The 19,074-nt window shown below is 37.6% G+C and overlaps 1 protein-coding gene across 1 annotated transcript in view; it reads right to left on the bottom strand.

The window, feature by feature from the left end:
* The window catches only part of tafa3a (TAFA chemokine like family member 3a), an 89,837-nt gene that overhangs the window by 36,345 nt on the left and 34,418 nt on the right, over positions 1 to 19,074 (bottom strand). The window contains exon 2 of the mRNA XM_017479188.3: positions 3,411 to 3,523. Coding sequence (XP_017334677.1) covers positions 3,411 to 3,522 — 112 coding nt within the window. The 5' untranslated portion in view covers position 3,523. The remainder of the gene's footprint in view (positions 1 to 3,410; positions 3,524 to 19,074) is intronic.

Raw genomic sequence — 19,074 nt, 5'->3', positions numbered from 1 at the left:
AAGGCATGCCATATTACTCTGTAGGCATGGGTGCCCACTGCCAGACCAGCTGTAATGTGACCATGAATGACTTCTGGCATGCACTAACTGCCAAATAATTGGGCTTATAGTTGAGTATGCACCATAACAGTAATACAATAATAGTGTCAGTGTTACCAAGATATACTTGCTAAACTGCCAGTTAAGTTTAATCTAGTGCCCATTTATGTTATTGTATGTTCCTAGTACTAGTGGTGCAAATATCCTCATGCACACAAATTACAAAAAGGCATATGCTATAGTTTTCTGTCTCCAGTAAAGACAGCAGATGTCAGGTTTCATCAGATGAGCGTCTACAGTGTTTGTCATGCCTGTTTTATTCCACCCTACAATCCAACAACTCCACTTCAGAAAATACCTGATTGCTGTACACTATTAACTTGCAAATGTAATCTTTCTAGCAAGAAACCAGGCAGTATATAACTCATATTATATCATTCAGCTGCTATCTGCAAGAAATGCTAAAATGATTATGATTTACATTTCATATAATCTTAATTAATGAGTCAAAAAAAAGGGTTCTTGACAGGGTTATGGATGTTGTTATTTAACAAAATTAAATACTCCTTTTTATTCGCTTGCTGGTTCTTTTGGATTCTGTGCTGTTTGGTGCACCAAAGTAAGAAGACCAAGATGTCAGAGACCAGCAGGTGTTATCAAAGCCTGACTATCAAGAATTAATATGGTCTGCACTATCAATAAAAAAAGCACACCAAGTGTTCAGTTTTGAGTACCAGTTCAGTTATAATCAGTGACAGGTTTCTACAGGCTTGGAAAAGGTTCCTCAACCACCTCAACTACAAGGGAGTGTTAATGGTTCAATCATCTTCTGCTGCTTACTGATACAACAGCATATCCAAGGCTTGAGAAACTGGAGAGTTCAAGATTGGAAAAACATTTTTTTTTATCTTCAACTGGCCAGTTTCAGTGAGCCTGTGCCCAGTGCAGTCTCAAATTTATGTTCTTGGGTGACAGGAATAAACCCCAATGTGGGCCAATGTGGTGTTCTGCTATTGTAGATCATCTGCCTAAAGGCTTGACGTGTTGTGCATTCTAAGACGCTTTTCTGATCACCCTGGTCGTAAAGAGTGGTTATTTAAGTTACTGTAGCCTTCCTGTAAGCTTGAACTAGACTGGTTATTCTCCTCAGATCTCTCCCATCAACAAGGCTTTTCTGCCCTCAGAATTGCTGCTCACTGGGTGCTTATTTTTTTTAATTTTTGCACCAACCTGTTTAAACTCTAGAGGCTGTTGTGTGTGAAAACCCAGGAGATCAGCAGTTTCTCCATAAATGAGGTGCAGTGTAGATGTTCCTGTTAAAGTGGCCAGTGAATGTATAAATACGTGTGCGTGTGTGTGTGTGTGTGTGTGTGTGCGTGTGTGTGTGTGTCACTTTCTTTGTACCTCCATGCCCAACAGTTCTCTTCTACTACTTCTACATTTCACATCCCTCCACATCTCCTTGTTTCTGTCATGACTGGATAACAAGTTCTGGCACTGTTGCTGTGTTAGTAGGTTGATGTGTGATCTCTTAAGGTTATAGGGAGAATACGAAGTGCTCGAGTGGCAGCAGGTCCCAAGATCTCTTAGGCAGTGGGGCTAAAGTGGTTTGTTTACTGGTACACCTTGGTCTGACCTCAAAACACTACTGGGACTAAATGTGTGATTAGCTCAGTGTTAGCCAGGAGCGCTGGAGCTCTGGCAGCTTGGAAAGCAGCTCTTTCTGCTCACTGAGGGCTGAGTGATTGGGTGCCCTCACCATAATCAATCATCGACGTTATTGCCAACACCACACATATAGCAGTGCTGGGAGAAAGATGGGGTCCCCTTAACTTGTTGCTATCTTTGTCACAGCTCCTGAAATGCTGTGTGATTTTATTTAGAGCTGCCCTTTGGCTCAGGAAGGCAAGATTAATTGCTGCTGCCTCTTCACATTGTCCCCGATGGCTCTTTGCAAAGGCTCCTGGCATGTGATCACAAAACATGTCCTCACTAAAATTCATGTAGCCAATCAATGGAAGATTTGTGTATATTGTTAAGCTGTCACTAAGTTTTTGTTGCCCTTGGTTGAATTCCTCATAATTTTCCCACTTCAGGCTTCCACACTGTCACTGTTTTCCCCTATGTATGGAGCTCATTATTGTGATATGAAGTCACAGCTTCCACCTTTAGCTCCCCTTACCCCCTTGCTCACTCTCTCTTTCTTTCTCCTTCACTCATTCTATGGGATATCACTGTCTTTGGCACCTAACCTCCAGCAAACAAAATGTCTACAGTTGGGGTCAATAAGCCCATTTCTTCAGTCTTCACAGAACCACAGAGAGCAGCACACCATGTCATAAATTTGCCCTCAAACTGTTTTTGGAAATCATCAGTTTATTCAGGAGATGATTTCTCACACAGAAACCTCAATTTCCGAATTGATTTAAAAATTCTGCTATTAATTTTTAAAGCTTTGCATGGACTTGCTCTCCAGTACATATGAGATCTCCTTACCCCATATACTGCCGCAAGAGCTCTTCGACCATCTAGTCAACTACTCCTTTCAGTCCCTCGTTCACAAAAGGTGACAGGGCTCTCTCCGTAGCTGCTCACATGCTCTGGAATAGTCTCCCTTTTCATATTAGATCTTCCCACTCTATTGCCATGTTCAAATCATCTCTGAAAACCCACTTTTATTCATTATCTTTTAATTCTGTCTGAGGGTGTAGAATTTTCATTTGTCCATCGGTATTTGATAATATGGAATTTTGTTTTAAATCGGTTTTATATTACGTGTACAGCACTTTGGTTTCAACTTCTGTTGTTTTTAAATGTGCTTTATAAATATATAAACTAAACATAATCAAAACTGAAAATGCCAAAATCAAGACTGATAATTAATAAGAATGGGGGAAATAATAAAGAATTATATAGAATTACTCCTGAATTATATTGATTGTGGGCTTTTCTTTATGGCAAGCGTCACTACCATTCAACATTTGGTACCTATGTTTAAATGACCTTTCTGAAAGATTCAAATGAAATATTGTGCTGAGATGATGTATTTGCACATAGTGTTTGTCTAGTATTACTGTTCACTGATGTGACTTTGGCTAGCATTAGCCAGCACTGTATCTCTATATATGACTCACCAAGCTGGGATGTGAGCACTTTTGTTCGTTTTTTGTAGGTCTGATAGCAAACAGAGGTTAAGTGGAGTTTAAATGAGTGAACTTGTAGAAGTAAAAAGACATTCCAAGTACATGATGACCAGGTCCAGAACCAGCATCCCTTCAGCCTTCAGCTGTGGCTCAGTAGTTCATTATTAAGCTTGGAGTTAATAGGTGGTGTTTCTGTTATGGAGAATTATCAGTATGTGTGTGACTCACCGATGTGGCTGCGGTGTGAGGAGGCCAGGCTCAGCTGCCCCCACAGAGACAGCAGGCAGACGCCAAGCAATAGCAATCTCCTGCCCACGCACCGCAGCTCCCTCTCCCGCATCCTACACACACACACACACACACACACACACACACACACATACACACAAACATATAGATAAATATAGATAGAAACACACAGATGGTTCATTGCAGATTATTGGTCAAATACATACATACGCTTGCACTGAAACACTGGAAAGTTGAGAAACACAGGATCATTTGGTTCAGTGTTGTCAGGATTGCATCAATCATTTACTGTATGTTCTCAAATACCAGCCTCTCAGTGAGCCATTCTTCAGCGTTTTAGTCAGTGAAAACAATCCCTCCCTGTTTTGATGGGCTTCTCTCAGCTGGCAAACACGGTGGTCTTGATACAATATCAGACACTGTTGGACAGCAATTCCTTCGTGAAAGGACCAGAGAGACTCAACACGCACAGAAACAATCAGAGGCTCATCTCACTGCCTGGCCAAACCTGTGTTCTAACCATAAGGGGAAAATGTAATCTGAAAATCACAGTCATCTTTTCAGGCAATTTGTTAGCGTATCTCATCAAATTAGGGCACAGATAAGTTTCTTGCGCAGAGCTCTCTGCCTCTTCTCTTGGCAGAGACCTGTGAGGATTTTCTGCATATGCTTAGCGGTAAGGCAGGCTCTGAAGTTTTCACTGGCTCTTGTCTGTGGAGGTTTTGGTGTCTAAATAATTAAAGCAATAAAAGCTTGTGATAAAGAACTCCCTGATCCACTGAATGAGGCATGTTGTTCTTTTAATAAGAGCATGCCCTCATAATAACTGTTTATTTGCAAGACAGGACAATAAAGAGTGTTGAGTATATAAAGGGATTTTTGCAACATGGTATTTCTAAAGGAACAGTGCCATTTTAAAATGGAATATTTTAACTACACTGTAAAGCATTTTTTGGTTAAAAATGAACAAATAAAATGTTCATGAGTATTGAGTCAGGGAAGAAATGCTGCATAATCGGATGTTCCATCATCCTGACAATCCTGTAACAGTTATTCAGAGTCAGTGCTGTTTCAGGGCTTGGCAGGAAATTTGTATGCATACGTCATATGCCAGATCAGATACATCCAACATCATCACACCCCAGCTGAAAGATATCTGGCTACATAGTAACCAGCAGGAGCTGAAGCCAATCAGGAGATAGAGAAAGAAAACAAGATTGAGAGCGGGAAAGAGTGTAATATTACACTGTAAGAGGAAAACATTCAGGCATGATGGAGTTTTGGCTTTTTTCTTGATAAACATGTAAAGCATTTATTTGTTCTGTAATTTATTGGAAAGCCAATGAATAATAGTCAGGTGATTTATTCTCGTTGGGGGATTTGCATCGTTAGCAAGATTTTGCAAGCGTAGAAATTAATGCAAAATCAATAAAACACCATAATATTTTTTTTGAAAAAAGCTGCAGTAATATCAAGCAGTTTTGGCCATAACAATCACAAAAAAAAACTCAGTAAAATCCTGTATGGACTGGTTTTAGCTCATGGGCTAGTGGTTAACAGGGTGTGTTTAATGGGTTGTGTATTTTTTGCATTTAAAACTCAGTTAAATTAGCAAGAACCAGTCAATCGATGGCATAGAATGTGGTCTGGAATGCAGCCCTGAATTCTCATTGATTGTGTGTTCCTTGCAGCCGTCAGATTAATCCATACAGTGAAGAAACACAACACCTGTAAGAAAATCTTCATATGTTCATATGTAAAATGTTCATTCACTGCATATATGGTAACATTTCACGATTTTGCGTGCCATACCATTACTACCATAGAGGGTAAAATTCCAAAACCTTACATCCTGCAGTTTAGGGTAAGTAGTTTAAGGGGATCTTTGACATGCTTTTTCTTCTCAATTCAATATACAGAGCATATGGAAAGTATTCACAGCGCTTCACTTTTCCCACATTTTGTTATGTTACAGCCTTATTCCAAAATGGATTCAATTCATTATTTTCCTGAAAATTCTACAAACAATACCCCGTAATGACAATGTGAAAGAAGTTTGTTTGAAATCTTTACAAATTTATTAAAAAATAAAAAAAAATAATAATAATTTTTAAAGAAAAATGGTGAGGTCATAGAGCATAACCTGACAGTAGTTTTTAATAGTTTTTTTTTTTTAATAGCATTGGCTCTATAGTTTGTGTTTTATTTTTTGCTTGTGTGTGTCAAGTGTTTTAGATATTTTAGTGTTTTAATATATTAAAAATATAATCAATATTTTGTCATATTTTCCGAATTAAAAATATTAAACAGTTACAGACTATATATTGTTATAATATTCGATTATTTTTCTAATTATTAGGTAGACATTCACATGTATGTCCGCAATTTCATTCAAATGGAACATGTAACAATTGTCTAGTCTATTCTCAGGTTAATTCACATTTTAATGAATAACTTAATCCCAATCTTTCTCAACCAAATTTTTAGCCATAAAAATTTTCCTAAGCAGTAAGTATAGACTTTTACCTCAACCACTTCTCATAGAAGATCTTTTTTTTTTGCCTGGAAGCACAGATTCCCCTTCTCAATTTCAGTGAACACTGCAGTTATTCAGTTATGGAATTTGTTCTTTGCACCCTGTTCCTATTTTTAGTGTTAAAGTTCATAAAAGAACAGCATTCGATAAAGCAACCATTCTGTAATATTATTGTAATATATCATTGTAATGACAATAAATTCTACTTTATAGTTTTGGCTGCCGTTTTCGAGTCACACAAGATAAAAAATGTTCTCATTCATCAGAAGTGGAAATCTTTTTAATTTTAAACTAAAATCATCCAACCACCCCAGGTGTGGAACATAGTGTGAGCTTTGATCCTGTAGTGTCAAGAGGCTGTCTTTGCTAGACTGCAGTCATTATATGTTTCACCAAAGCATCTCTAATCTTTCAAACTCTCAAATATAAAGAGTTTTTAAGGTCAGTGAAGATAGGGGTGTAATCATGATGATGATGATGATGATGATGATGATGACTATAATAACCATAGTGTTTTCCATATCTGGTCCACCATTTTGCACTTCATTTCCATCTTTTCCATCTACCAAGCTACTTTTCCTTTCCTGTATATGTCTACAAACTATTACAGCACAAAATAGTAACACGTTCTACTTAAATCAGTCAGAAAAGAGTGACAGTAAGATTGAGACAAGTTTCTCAGAGTATCATTTAAAGGAAGGTAACAGATTAACTATAGCAATTTTCCAATCATATTGTATAATTATATCATGTGACACAGGTAATGCTATTTACAAACCTGTAGAATATTATACTGCATAATTAACTTTAAAACATTTTTTATTTTTATCTCATATAACATTTCTATGTAACATTTTGAACCTTATGGCCAATACTCTTGATGCTATGACCTCATTTTTTGAGTCTAATATATGACATGGTCTGATTGATTTTTGCATCTGTGGATTAATGTGCATCAAATTATATTAAGTTTTGCTTCTGAAATATAATTGCAAATTCATGAGATGAATGGCAAGTCTAAAAAATCAATAAACAGAGCGTTGCATGATAAAGTGTTCAATTTAGTTCAGCTTGCTCTAATCAAAGGGTCTCTGGATTAAATTTAATCACTTTGCTTTTTATTACTCAATTTACAATATAATTTGTTTCTCATCTTATTACATCTGTATTACTTCCAGCTCTTAAAAAACCTTAAAATATTAAATAATTACTGTAAACTGTTTGGGAAAAAAAGAGTTCCTTTCCAAGTATGACTGCAATGTTTGAAAACTAACTCTGTTTAGCACAAACTCACAAACATAGGCTTTATTCATTGAAGCCTTGACATGACACAGGAAGAGAGACAATTTAATATATCATAATAAAACAATAATTCAATAAAATACTACACACTTGACAATACTTGTTTTATTCAGCTTTCAAACTAATTTAAAAAATGTCATTGTGTCAGTGTTTGGTTCATCACATTGCAAAGAAACATTCCAAAACCTTACTGGCTCAAACACAATCATGGCCTAGGCTCCCATGTGGGACATCAGAAAAGCATTCACCCTATAGTAACGAGCTCGCAAGTTTGACAACACAGCCCTCTGTGGGAGCAAAACTGGCCATACTCTCTGGGTGGGTGGGATGGCATACTCTCTCTTCCCTGTCAATTGCGGTGACACTCATGCCAATCATGGGCATCTGCGAGTTCATGTATGCGGAAGAGGGCAGATATGATTTTCCTCTGAGTGTGACATGCTGCCCTGTGATGCAGCATAAGCAACAGCTAGGAAAGATACAGTAGTTGGCTTCACATGTCTCAGAGGAAGCACATTAGCCTTCACCCTTCCTTGTTGGTAGATGTCCTATGATAGCTGGCTGGTGGGTAGGAACTGACAGATGGCCAAACTGGGGGAGAAACCAAGTGCCTATTATTAACTGGCAAATAAATATATAAACAATTATAAATACAAATATTTTGAATAAATAAATACTTAAATTAAATGAGTAAATCACATAAAAATGAGTCATATAATAGAGCAGAATATAACAAAGTACATTTTAGAGAAGGGCAGAATATAACACAATACATTTTGTTATAATCCTTTTACAAATCTTGTCTAATGTCCCTCAGAGAAACCATGAAGAGTATTCACTTCTTCACATGAAGATCTGCTCAAACTGACCAGCACAGAACAGCATAGCAAACAAAAAGTGTTTTAAATCACTGTCCAATTACAATTATTATTAATATTTGTATTTAATAATTTGTAAAGTGTTGTAAAGTGGAATTTGACACTTCATTATCATCCTTTTTAATCTGTTGTTTTCAGTCAAAAACATCAGCCTTTTTTCTCTTTTGGCCGAAAACTGAAAGAGCTGTCTTGTACCATTTTCAGCAGAAAATCTTTGGTGGCATCCCTAATAAACATACATAACATACATTAACTAAGCAGTATTCTTATTTAGTGATAGGTCACATCCCTAATAAACATACATAACATACATTAACTAAGCAGTATTCTTATTTAGTGATAGGTCAAACACTGTACATGGACACAAAACAGGCTGCATCAAGTGGAGCATTCAAAGCACATACTCGACTGTCGATCATGTCAATCAATCGTATGCCGACTGGCTCATCTGACATTTTTTTTGTTGATATACATAATTTTTCCTATACATAATTCACAAAGGATGGCAAGTCTGATACAGTGATTTCAGTATTTATTCTTTGTTAGTTTCCTTCTTACCCAATTCAACAGTGAGTATACCTGAAGACATAACATGTGGTCCAGCCAGCATCCAAATGACCCTAATCTTCTGATTAAAGGCGATGTCAGTAAACTTAATGCCAGAATGCCTTAACCATTTTCCAGCAGTGTGAGGAATAACACACAGCGGCATTATTGTCATATTTTGGTTTAAGGACAAAACAAACCATTCATGATGTTTCAGTGTTTCCATGTTAAGTAGCTAGTTATGTAGCATTTGACATATCCCTGAGGCCAGGCCATGCATCTCTACTGTGCATTGACTCGTCTGAATTGCTGAAAAGAGTGGACAGGGTTATGAAAGGCAATGCCATATACAAAGAGGGATCAACAGAGAGTACAGTGTTGTGGCTAATAATGTAAATTTTTATTAAAATGACCCTGAAACTGCATCCCAGCACTTTCTTTTTACTCATATAAAATAGCCTCAAGCAAACTGCCACTGAATAATAAGAAAATAATAAGAAGATTTTGGTTTTTGATCAGTAGACATCTCACAACTCTAGCTGAAATGCATTTCAAGACAAGTGAGTGGTATAAATCACACTGATCCTTAGCTGAATTTCTTCAAAAAATTATGGTGAGACAAGAATGAAATGCATTAAATATTTAAAAAATCAATTAAGCTCTCATTATGTTACTTTTGTACACTGCACAAGACAGAGGACAGAAGTTATTTTGGAATATGTCTCAAAACGATCAACAAACGTAGATATAAAATAACCTCCTGAAACTGTTCATGTTCCAGCATCTGGTATTAACTAAAATATCAGGAATACAAAGAATATCTATCAGCCTTGGACAAAAATATCAAATCAAGGGGCTTCACAGCCGACGAACAGGCGTTCGGAGCAAAAGGGGATTCAAAACGCCTAAACATGTAGGAGTGAGTCAGTGATGAGTGGAGACTCCTTTTGCACCTCCCGGTTTCCCCGGAAGAGTGCACCATTTTCAAACGAGCTCCTCAACTTGCCTCAGCCGCCTAATTAGTCCCATTGGAGTGCCCCCAGTACAGATGGCAAGATGTCTGACATATTTATTTCTGTTCCTCTCATCAAAACTCTCTCTTCCCTTTTCACTTTCACCCTCCCTCTTTCTCTTTCTCTCTCTTTCTCTCTTTCTTTCTCTGCCCATGAGAATGGAGGCAACTCTCCGGTGTTTTCTGTCTCAATGATGTGGCATCACAGAGGCTGTCCAGCACTGTTTGGTTTCCTGTGTGTGTGTGTGTGTGTATGTGTTTGAGTGGGTAAAGCAGAGGTAGAGATATGTGTAAAGATTTGCCTCCCTCAGGCTACCGAAGGAACCGGACATGCAATGTGTGCCAGTGCAAAAGATCCAGACATCTGTTCCATAAAGTAGGGAATAAAGCTTGAGGGTGGATGAGGAGATTAAACAGGAAAAAAACCTAAAGAAGAAGGGCAAAAAAGAGAGATGGAAGTATAGACAGTGGGAGAGAGGGAGGGAACGAAGGAGGATGGATAAATGGTGTGACAGAAGAAGAACAGAGGCCATTCAAACACATGCATGCCTGAGGTAGACCTTAAAGTCCACAGCATGAATTTTGATTGACACTGACAAGCAAAAGCTTGGAGTAGAAGAAAGGAGTTTTTCAGCCAGCTCTTTTATACACAGACTTCACAGCATTTATGCAAGACAGGCTTGGCATTTTTGAATACAAAGAATTTTGTCTTTGGGCTGATGCTTTCAAAGATGAAGCAATCAGACGTTTATATGCAACTTCCATGGAGCTGCACAAATCTGTCACTCAATAACGTCATCCTAAATGGAACATAAGAACATCAGGGTTTTCAAGAAACCAATAATGCGGCATATGGTCAGCCTGTCAGACTAACAAAAGTCCTGTCTATGTGACACTGGCGGTGACAAACACTTCAAAGAAAACTTTTTTCTATTTTGTCCAGCGCCATCTAATATCACACTAAATGAGGCAATTTGAATGATGCATTTTCACCACTTGATGACTTTTCACCAATCCCTTGTCTGGTGGAGGTTTTGGCAAGCAGTAAAAGCTTCATTTGAGCTCAATACCTAGACTCATAGGTAGACCATATTTTCTATCGCTTTCTTCAGTGACAGACATATGTTACAGTAAGCATTTGCAATGAGAGACATGCCAAAAAAATAACTTAAGTGACAGCTTCACTGAGTGCTCATTTGAATTCTGCAAGATTGCATTTGGTTGCCAGTGGCACAATATGCAAAGCAGAAAACTGTAAATCATTGCACCTTAGGATTACTTTTAGGAAGTTTACATGCAGTAGTAACGATGAAACTGCAGAGAATATAGAAGAGGTCTGCAATAAAAATGCCATCTAATGTCAATAGGAATATTGCTGGTTTAATTCATTATCTTTTCTAAAGACAGGTGGAATTGGGTTCATCTCCAGTAAATGCAGATTAAGCTGTTAGATGATCCTTAGGAAGCCTTCGGCAACACATCCTGAGTTATTGGGTCATGTGTCTGTAAATGCTGGAAGTAACACAGAACAGACGCTGATTTCGCCAACTCATCAGCATGAACCAAAATTACACAGCCGGACCTGTCAGAGTACATCTCATCCGGACTCATCACACACAACGTACTCACACCGCACACAGACTCATACACGCACAGGCACACACTTCACGGCTCACTTCGTCCTCTCCAGGTGTGCATTTTATGCAGACTCAATCCTTGCTACTGTATAAGTGGTTGTGTAGAGGGACAAAGCTTAAGCAGTGGTTTCGGTTCAGACATAACCACAAGGAAAAGAGCAGAGTTTGTCTGGACTAATGAAATGTCACAACAGGAAATCAGGGTTTGTTGTTAGTGTACAACGCACAACATCAGAAAACACTTTTGTACAGCGAGACAAGTATTGGATAAAAAAGTGAAGACTGATCCAGGCATAAGTCAGAGCTCAACCTAAGCTCAACTTGCAATCTAGTTCCCATTTCTGTGCACTCTCAAAAAGGAATGGTCAGTTGTTGAAAAGTATTCAGTACACAGCACCTGCCCTACAAAAATTCTGGCCATAATTTGTTTTAAAAAATTTATGACTGTTGTTCAATACAATGCCAGTTCTTTTATTCTCAGTGGCACAATGGCTCATCTATAAAGCCAGTCTGGGCCTGAGATTTCACTCGGTTAGATGAATACACTGAGGAATGAGCAGAAAGTCTGACTTAAATTGAAAGGATGAGAGTGCTCACGAAGCTCTAATATAATCAAAGCCACCCTAAGTGGATCTTCAAGCCTTACTTTTGCTTCTCGGTGTCTGGCTTGGCCAAAATTATGCAGCTGTTTTTGCCTTTTTAAAAATACACTCTCTCTTATTGTCGAATGGCTCACACTAAAATTCAGAAAGTAGAGGAATCAATATAAATGGATTGGATAAATCAAGTCTAGATTGATCTAAAGCTTTGATCAGGCAATGCTGTACCGCGCCATCAACTATTCTGTCCAAAACCGTTTTACAGGCTGATAACATCTGCAGCAATCCAAAACAAATGACACAATCTGTTTCCTAGTGAAACACTGTTATTTGTTGAGATGTATTATTTTTACAAGATGATTTCTTACTGCAACCTGAAAAAAGTAAATAATTGAAGGCACAGACAACTTAAATCTGTTCCTATATCATTTCTTTTTTCTTTTTTTCATTTTCCTTCCACTTTTTCTGGTGGGGGTTGCAGTTGTTACTATATATAGTATACTAGTACAGTTATATAGTATCCTAGCAATATCACATGAGTAGGAGTAATAATGAATATACTGAATATCGCCATGGCTGTTATTTGGCCGAAGGTAAGAGTCTGCAGCATTGCCGATATTTAGAATAACTGTACAATTGTGAGTGTGATATTGCTTTTATATAACAGTTCTATAAACAAGAAATTAATATAGAGTTAGTGACATTTAGGACACAATATGTCCAAATGTACTATTTATTTTTGCTCCGCAAGCAGAAATAGAATCCAAAGAAGCCACACACTTCGGCTAGCTGGCTGGCTAGCTCACACTGATTTGTACATTCCTGTTAAAGGTACTTCCGCTAAAATTAGTGGCTCTTCTTCCTTTTCATCTTCATCTCATGAGCTTTCATATTTTAAGTCTAAAGTTATATTCCTTAAAAGTATCTTTTGGCATGTATGCTGATGATGTCGCTAACACTATTGTAATAACGGTTTTGAACTTGGAAGTGGAATTTTAACGTGGCGAACACAGATGAGCGGAGTGATACACAGTGAAATGTCCCAGTGCAGTTATAGGAAATATAAGTACTCTTGGAACACCACTCAACCAATCAAATTAGTAGACCAGAAGTAACTGTTGTAAAATATAGTGAGATCACTATTAGATGTGATATCACTGTCCCTTCACTGCGCAATATGCCAATCAAAAGTAACTAAATACCTAAACTAAATAACGCCAAGAAACTGTACTTAAGAGAAAGCATGGATACAGTAATGTGTCAAAACCTTACTTAGTTAAAAGTGAAAGCATCCAGTGAAAAACAAGTGAAAGTAAAAAAGTTGCTATTTTTACACATACTCAAGTATGAAAAATGTAAAAGTTCATGTTAAATAAATTGTCATTTTTTACACAAAAAGTAATTTTTATTACTTACCTAAAACTTTTATAAGCAACCATGCGATTTTGCCATCTCTGTAAGTTTGCTTGTCATAATGTATGTATGACTAACTATAATTAGATTGCAAATTTAATTAATCAGAAGTAAAATATTCTGTAAATAACCAATATTTACAATTAGTAAGAATTTGACTTGCTGCCTAAGCAATTACATTAGCAACTGGAATCGATGCTAGTCTAAGCTGTCATTAGCAACGAAAACAGACTAACTTGGTTAAATAGCCAGTTAATCTTAGCAAATTAGCAAAAGTGATCTCAATATGCTTCTGCAAATGAGATAGCGTTTATACCTTCTAGAAAGGCAAAGAAGATACTTTTCATTGTATAAGGGTCTTTGCTTACTCCAGTATATTGACACATCTTACTGAGGTAGGGCCAGGGGTGTTCATCCTCAAGTTCAAAACTGCAGTTTGATGGCTTATCCATATTCAAATGCATATGGAAAGCTATTGCACTAACTACATTGTGTAGCATGAGAAGGTCACTGAAGATGACAAACTGGAATGATTCTTGAGGGGTTGCTATTGATTGGATGCTATAAACTGAAATGTAAATAAAATGCATGGGCATACAGTCATTGGTTGGATGAGAGAAGAAGAAACCTTTGAGAATTGTAATGTTGTAATGAATACTTTAATGTGTAAAAATAAGTTAAATAATAGTACCAGTATTCAACGCTCATAAAGTAGAAATACCCTGGAATAAAGTACAATAACAAAGTCTAATTACTCAACCATTCCCCACTCCTTATCACATAATTTCCCATCACTCTTAAAACATAATTTCCATCTATCCATCCATTTTCTGTACAGCTTATCCTGCACAGAGTTACGGGGAGCCTGGAGCCTATCCCAGGAAGGTATGTCTAGGGCACGAGATGAGCTGGACAGGATGCCAGCCCATTGCAGGGCACAATCACACATATTCACACACTACAGACAATTCATCGATGCCAATCAGCCTACAACACATGCCTTTGGACTGTGGGAGGAAACTGGAGTACCCCGAGGAAACCCCTGAAGCACAGGGAGAAAATGCAAGTTCCACATACACAGGGCAGAGGCAGGAATTGAACCCCCAAACCTGGAGGTGCGAGGCACATGTGCTAAACATTAAGCCACCATGCCCCCCCCCCCCCCATAACATAATTTTTAAATGTATTTTGTTTTGCTTTCTATGTAGTTACTGAGGTTACTGTTTAAGAAGGTTTAGGGTTTGAAAAGACCATAATATTTTTAATGGTTTCATTTTTTCTTTTATGTAAGCTGCCTATGACAAATTGCCTCACCTACTGTATTTCTATAGCACATCCAAGAAGCACACGCACACTATATTCTACAATCACATCATGAAAGAATAACCTTCAACACTGCTTCAAACAAGCTCCTTTAAAGCCAGATGAATGTCTTACCTCACTTCAAACACAGATGCTATGGAAGCCTTGAGCAGCCAAAGTTACTTATACTTCAGGTCTTTTCTGCGATCATAGGAACAACAGGGAAGTGCTGTTCAGAGCACCCAAATGGCTGGCTGTCAGTCAGAGTCACTATCCTTATGCTAAATGCTTTATAGGTGAGCCAGACAACTGCTTGCACATAAATCTGCTTATGTGTTAATGCCAGAAACAAATAAGGCTTATGTCCTGCTAAGAGCACTTTTGCTGTGACCTTAACCTTTATTGGAATATTTTACACTATGGTTAGAGGTGCTTAAACCTTCAGAATTGAGAAAATAGTGCCACCCCAGAATATGCATGCTGTTCCACCTTTACACAGAGCTGTTGCTATGAGTCACATAGTCCATGCATTAACAGAGGCTGGTGGGAAAACAGTCTTTAGTGATTAATTGAGCTTTCCAAGAGCTGAAAGACTCATTCAATCAGACCAAAATAGTATTGTTTCCAGTGTTGAAACTCAAAAGTAGCCCAGTTAATACATTAACCACAATTCCACACAGGGCTTAGTAAAAAAAACAACACTGTTTGTTCTTTTTACTTAGCCCTTTTCTTTTTTTAATGTTTGTTCTGAATATATCTTAGTAGACACATAAAAAGCTCATAATATTTAAACACAAAGGCTTGTGTTTTTTATGGTTATGCTGGCATTAAATTAACTTCCACAGTCTGGCTGTCAAACCCTTATAAATTCCCTTAAGGATTTTAGCTCCAGCTGTGCCATACACTGTCAGTGAGTGTCAGTCCCCAAGGAAGTACAGTTATCCTTTATCCTTATTTTTAACATCAATATGCCATGTACTACACTGCTGGTTTGCATGGTCTCATAGCTCAGTTAAGCACTTTAGTATTGTCTGAGACAAAGTGCCATCTAATGATACCGAAAAAAAAAAATAATTACAGCCTACATATGCCTCAAAATTGGTGTGTATTTTTAATTAATAGAAGCCTGTCATGGATCTTTGAAACTGCTGACACTGTCAACCATACTTGAAGACACATCCTTTCCTCACACAATAATTTTAACCTACCAATATCTGAACCTTAAAAAATTCTGCATACTCAGCACAAGACTGGAGAGATAGTACGGACATCAGAAAAGAGCATAAATGTTTCCAACCTGCGTTCATGATATCAGCATGAGTCCTGATGACACTGCAATCGTCAGAAACCTGATCTTGCCAGCATCTCAATGACCATCTAGTTTAGTCCTAAATACATTATATATCCTTCTTTATATATCCTACATTCTGTTCATGATGTAAGGCCTTGAAAATCCCTTTATTCAGCATGTGTCTCTGAACAGGGATGCTGGTCTTTAGTCATGTAGTAGTCTTGTAGTAGTCCTAGCGAGCAAGCACTAAAGAGCTAACTTGCTCTTGGAACATCTCTTGGTAGTGAGCACGGCCCTTGGCCTCCTGCATTATTCACAGTATAGGCAGGCAGGGTTCCCTGCTCCGTTTGCTTCCCTGCAGGGGGGCAGTGAGCATGCTCTCATCCATTATTGACCAGCAGAAGCACCTCATACAGGGCGGGGGGCATTGAGAAAGAAAGAGAAGGAAGGAAAGTGAGACAGTGAGACACAGACAAAGTGCTCTTAATTCTCCAGCCAGCCAAAAGAATGAAAGAGTTAATCAGATGCAGTGTGTTTCAACTGGCCACCCAAAGGAGAAATGCCAAATGATGAATAAGCACATAGGGGGAATAAGAATTTTAAAAATAATAAATTAAAAAAACATGGTTACCACAACATTAGGGCAAACTGCCACTAGAAATTATTGGACTACTGGGATCAGCAAGTCACAGCACATACATCACTGCAGGAGGCTTTTTTCATGACTTTTCACTTGTTTTCCTTTTACAGCTTGATGAATTAGGCTGTGTGCTTGTAGACAGGCTAACTACATGGAGATGCCTGTCTACAAATACTACTGTCATTATGTCACCCAGTCTACAGCACTGTCCACATCACTCACATGCAAACCAGCAATCTGTAGTGCAGAAAGCAAGCTGCGAGAAGATGCATTTCACCCATTTAGCAAGTCTTCCAAGGGAGCATTGTTTGCACGCCATGCCTGGCCAATCTTGATGATTATTCAAACATAATATTCCTTTGGAGGTCGACTAATGAAAATTGTTACAGCTCTTGCCCTGGTGAGACGCGGTCGACATTAATTGGATATGTAATTGAGTTTCTCTGCATGTTTGGACAAGCTAATTTTCCAAGCAATTTTGGGCCTTAATTTCAGTCATTACAATTCCAGAATCGTAAATTCCAAAGCTGAAAGCCTCCTTTTAGCACATGAGTCCATGGGTGCTTCTGAAGTTTGACTACAAACACTAATCCACTTGCAGCTCGCAGAAACACCCTTTCCAAATTACCAGTCAAGCAGAGGCACACAGCCAAAAAATAGAAAATGAATCTACCATTTATGTGGATACACTTTTTTACCTATGCATTACTTGATTAATAGAAAGTAGAAGAAACAGAAATGCTAAGCAACTAAACTTAATATTACTGCAAAACTGTGAATATTAGTATGAGTGTAAATACTTTTTATCACAGCTGTAATGCAGTCTACATCAAAACACTACTAGTCTTGGGAATTTAGCCTTTTTTGCTCTTTTATTTCCCCTCATCTAGAAACTGGTCACAGTTATTTTAACTTATATATGTTCACTGAATTCAAATATTTTTCATTTATATGTTTACACAAGTGTTTTTTGAACAATATTTTCATTTTATATTTGCATTTTGATATCTCTACATTAAAGGATGTAAAGCAAAATATCTGTAATCTTATCTGAGAAGATTATTTCCTCCTAATAATATCCTGTCTAACTAGATTTCCTGGTAATCAGAGCCCTTCTAAAAATAACAAATAATACATTTGAATAAATGGCATTATTGTTAGTAGTGGGAATTTAAATTAATTGTGTAGGCAAGTGCAAAATACATATAAAAATGTGTGATATTTCATCTTCAGTAATCTCTTTATCCTGATGAGGGTGGATGGGGCACATAGGACATAGTAGGGCACCATGTGCACACACACATTCACACACTCATTCAGATTAGTATTGCTAGTCCACATACTGCCATGTTTTTGGGTAGTGGGATGAAGAAATCCATGTAGAGAAAATGCAAAAACGACACACAGACATTAACCCAAGCTCAGACCCCGAAACTGTGAGGCAACCTGCTAGTAATCAAATTACTTAATATTTAAAATAGAAATTTAACAGCACCGATTCAATAAGAGAAAAACTTGTTTCAGAATCATTTCATTTATTTACCTATAGTAATATCTTACATTTACATTACATTTATTCACTTAGCAGACGCTTTTATCCAAAGCGACTTACAAATGAGAAAGCTACAAGCAAAGCGATATATCAAGCAGAGAACAATACAAGAAGTGCTACCATACAAGATCTATTAATTGAATTCCAGAAGAAGCAAAGTGCAGAGTAGAGGTGTAAGTGCATGGTTTTTTTTTTTGTTGTTGTTGTTTTTGTTTTGTTTTTTGTTTTTTATTATGAGTTGGTTAGGTGATCTTGTTGCTGATATGTAACTGAATTTAATATTTTTAGACTAAAATCCATGTAAAACAGGTCAAACAACTTCCAATTCACTATGTGCTCACTACATAAGAAAATTGGCATTGTAGAACCAACATGGAGCACTAGAACCCCATTTGCGATTCACCAAGCAGACATGTACAGTGGGGGAAATAAATATTGAACGCGTCAACATTTTTTTCAGTGTATATATTTCCAATGAGGTTATTCACATTAAATTTTCACCAGACATCAGTATTAACTCAAGAAATCCAGAAATATAAAGAATTCACACCATTAAAGTCCTTAAATAAAGTTATGTGTAATAAAGTGGAAGACACGAGAAAAAAGTATTGAACACGCTAAGAAAAAGTAGTTCTCCAAGGCAAGGTAAGGCAAGGAACCAGCTGAAATCCATAAGTAGTTATACCTCCTATCTGTGCAAATTAATATCAGCTGGGTAAGGAAATTGATAGTCTATAAAAAGGCTTTTCGTTACCTGTCATTACCAGGAAACATCTCATGAGACCTTTGCAACCTTATTGTTGCAAAACATAATGATGGAATCGGATACAGATGTATTTCAAAACTTCTGAATCCTCCAGTATGCGCCATTGGGGCCATTATCCACAAGTGGAAGCAACATCACTCGGTCATCAACCAGCCCGGCACAGGAGCTC

The sequence above is a fragment of the Ictalurus punctatus genome, chromosome 11, assembly GCF_001660625.3.
Source record: "Ictalurus punctatus breed USDA103 chromosome 11, Coco_2.0, whole genome shotgun sequence".
NCBI lineage: Eukaryota > Metazoa > Chordata > Actinopteri > Siluriformes > Ictaluridae > Ictalurus > Ictalurus punctatus.
The sequence above is the reverse complement of the archived record's forward strand: the minus strand, read 5'-3'. Positions and strand labels throughout refer to the sequence as shown.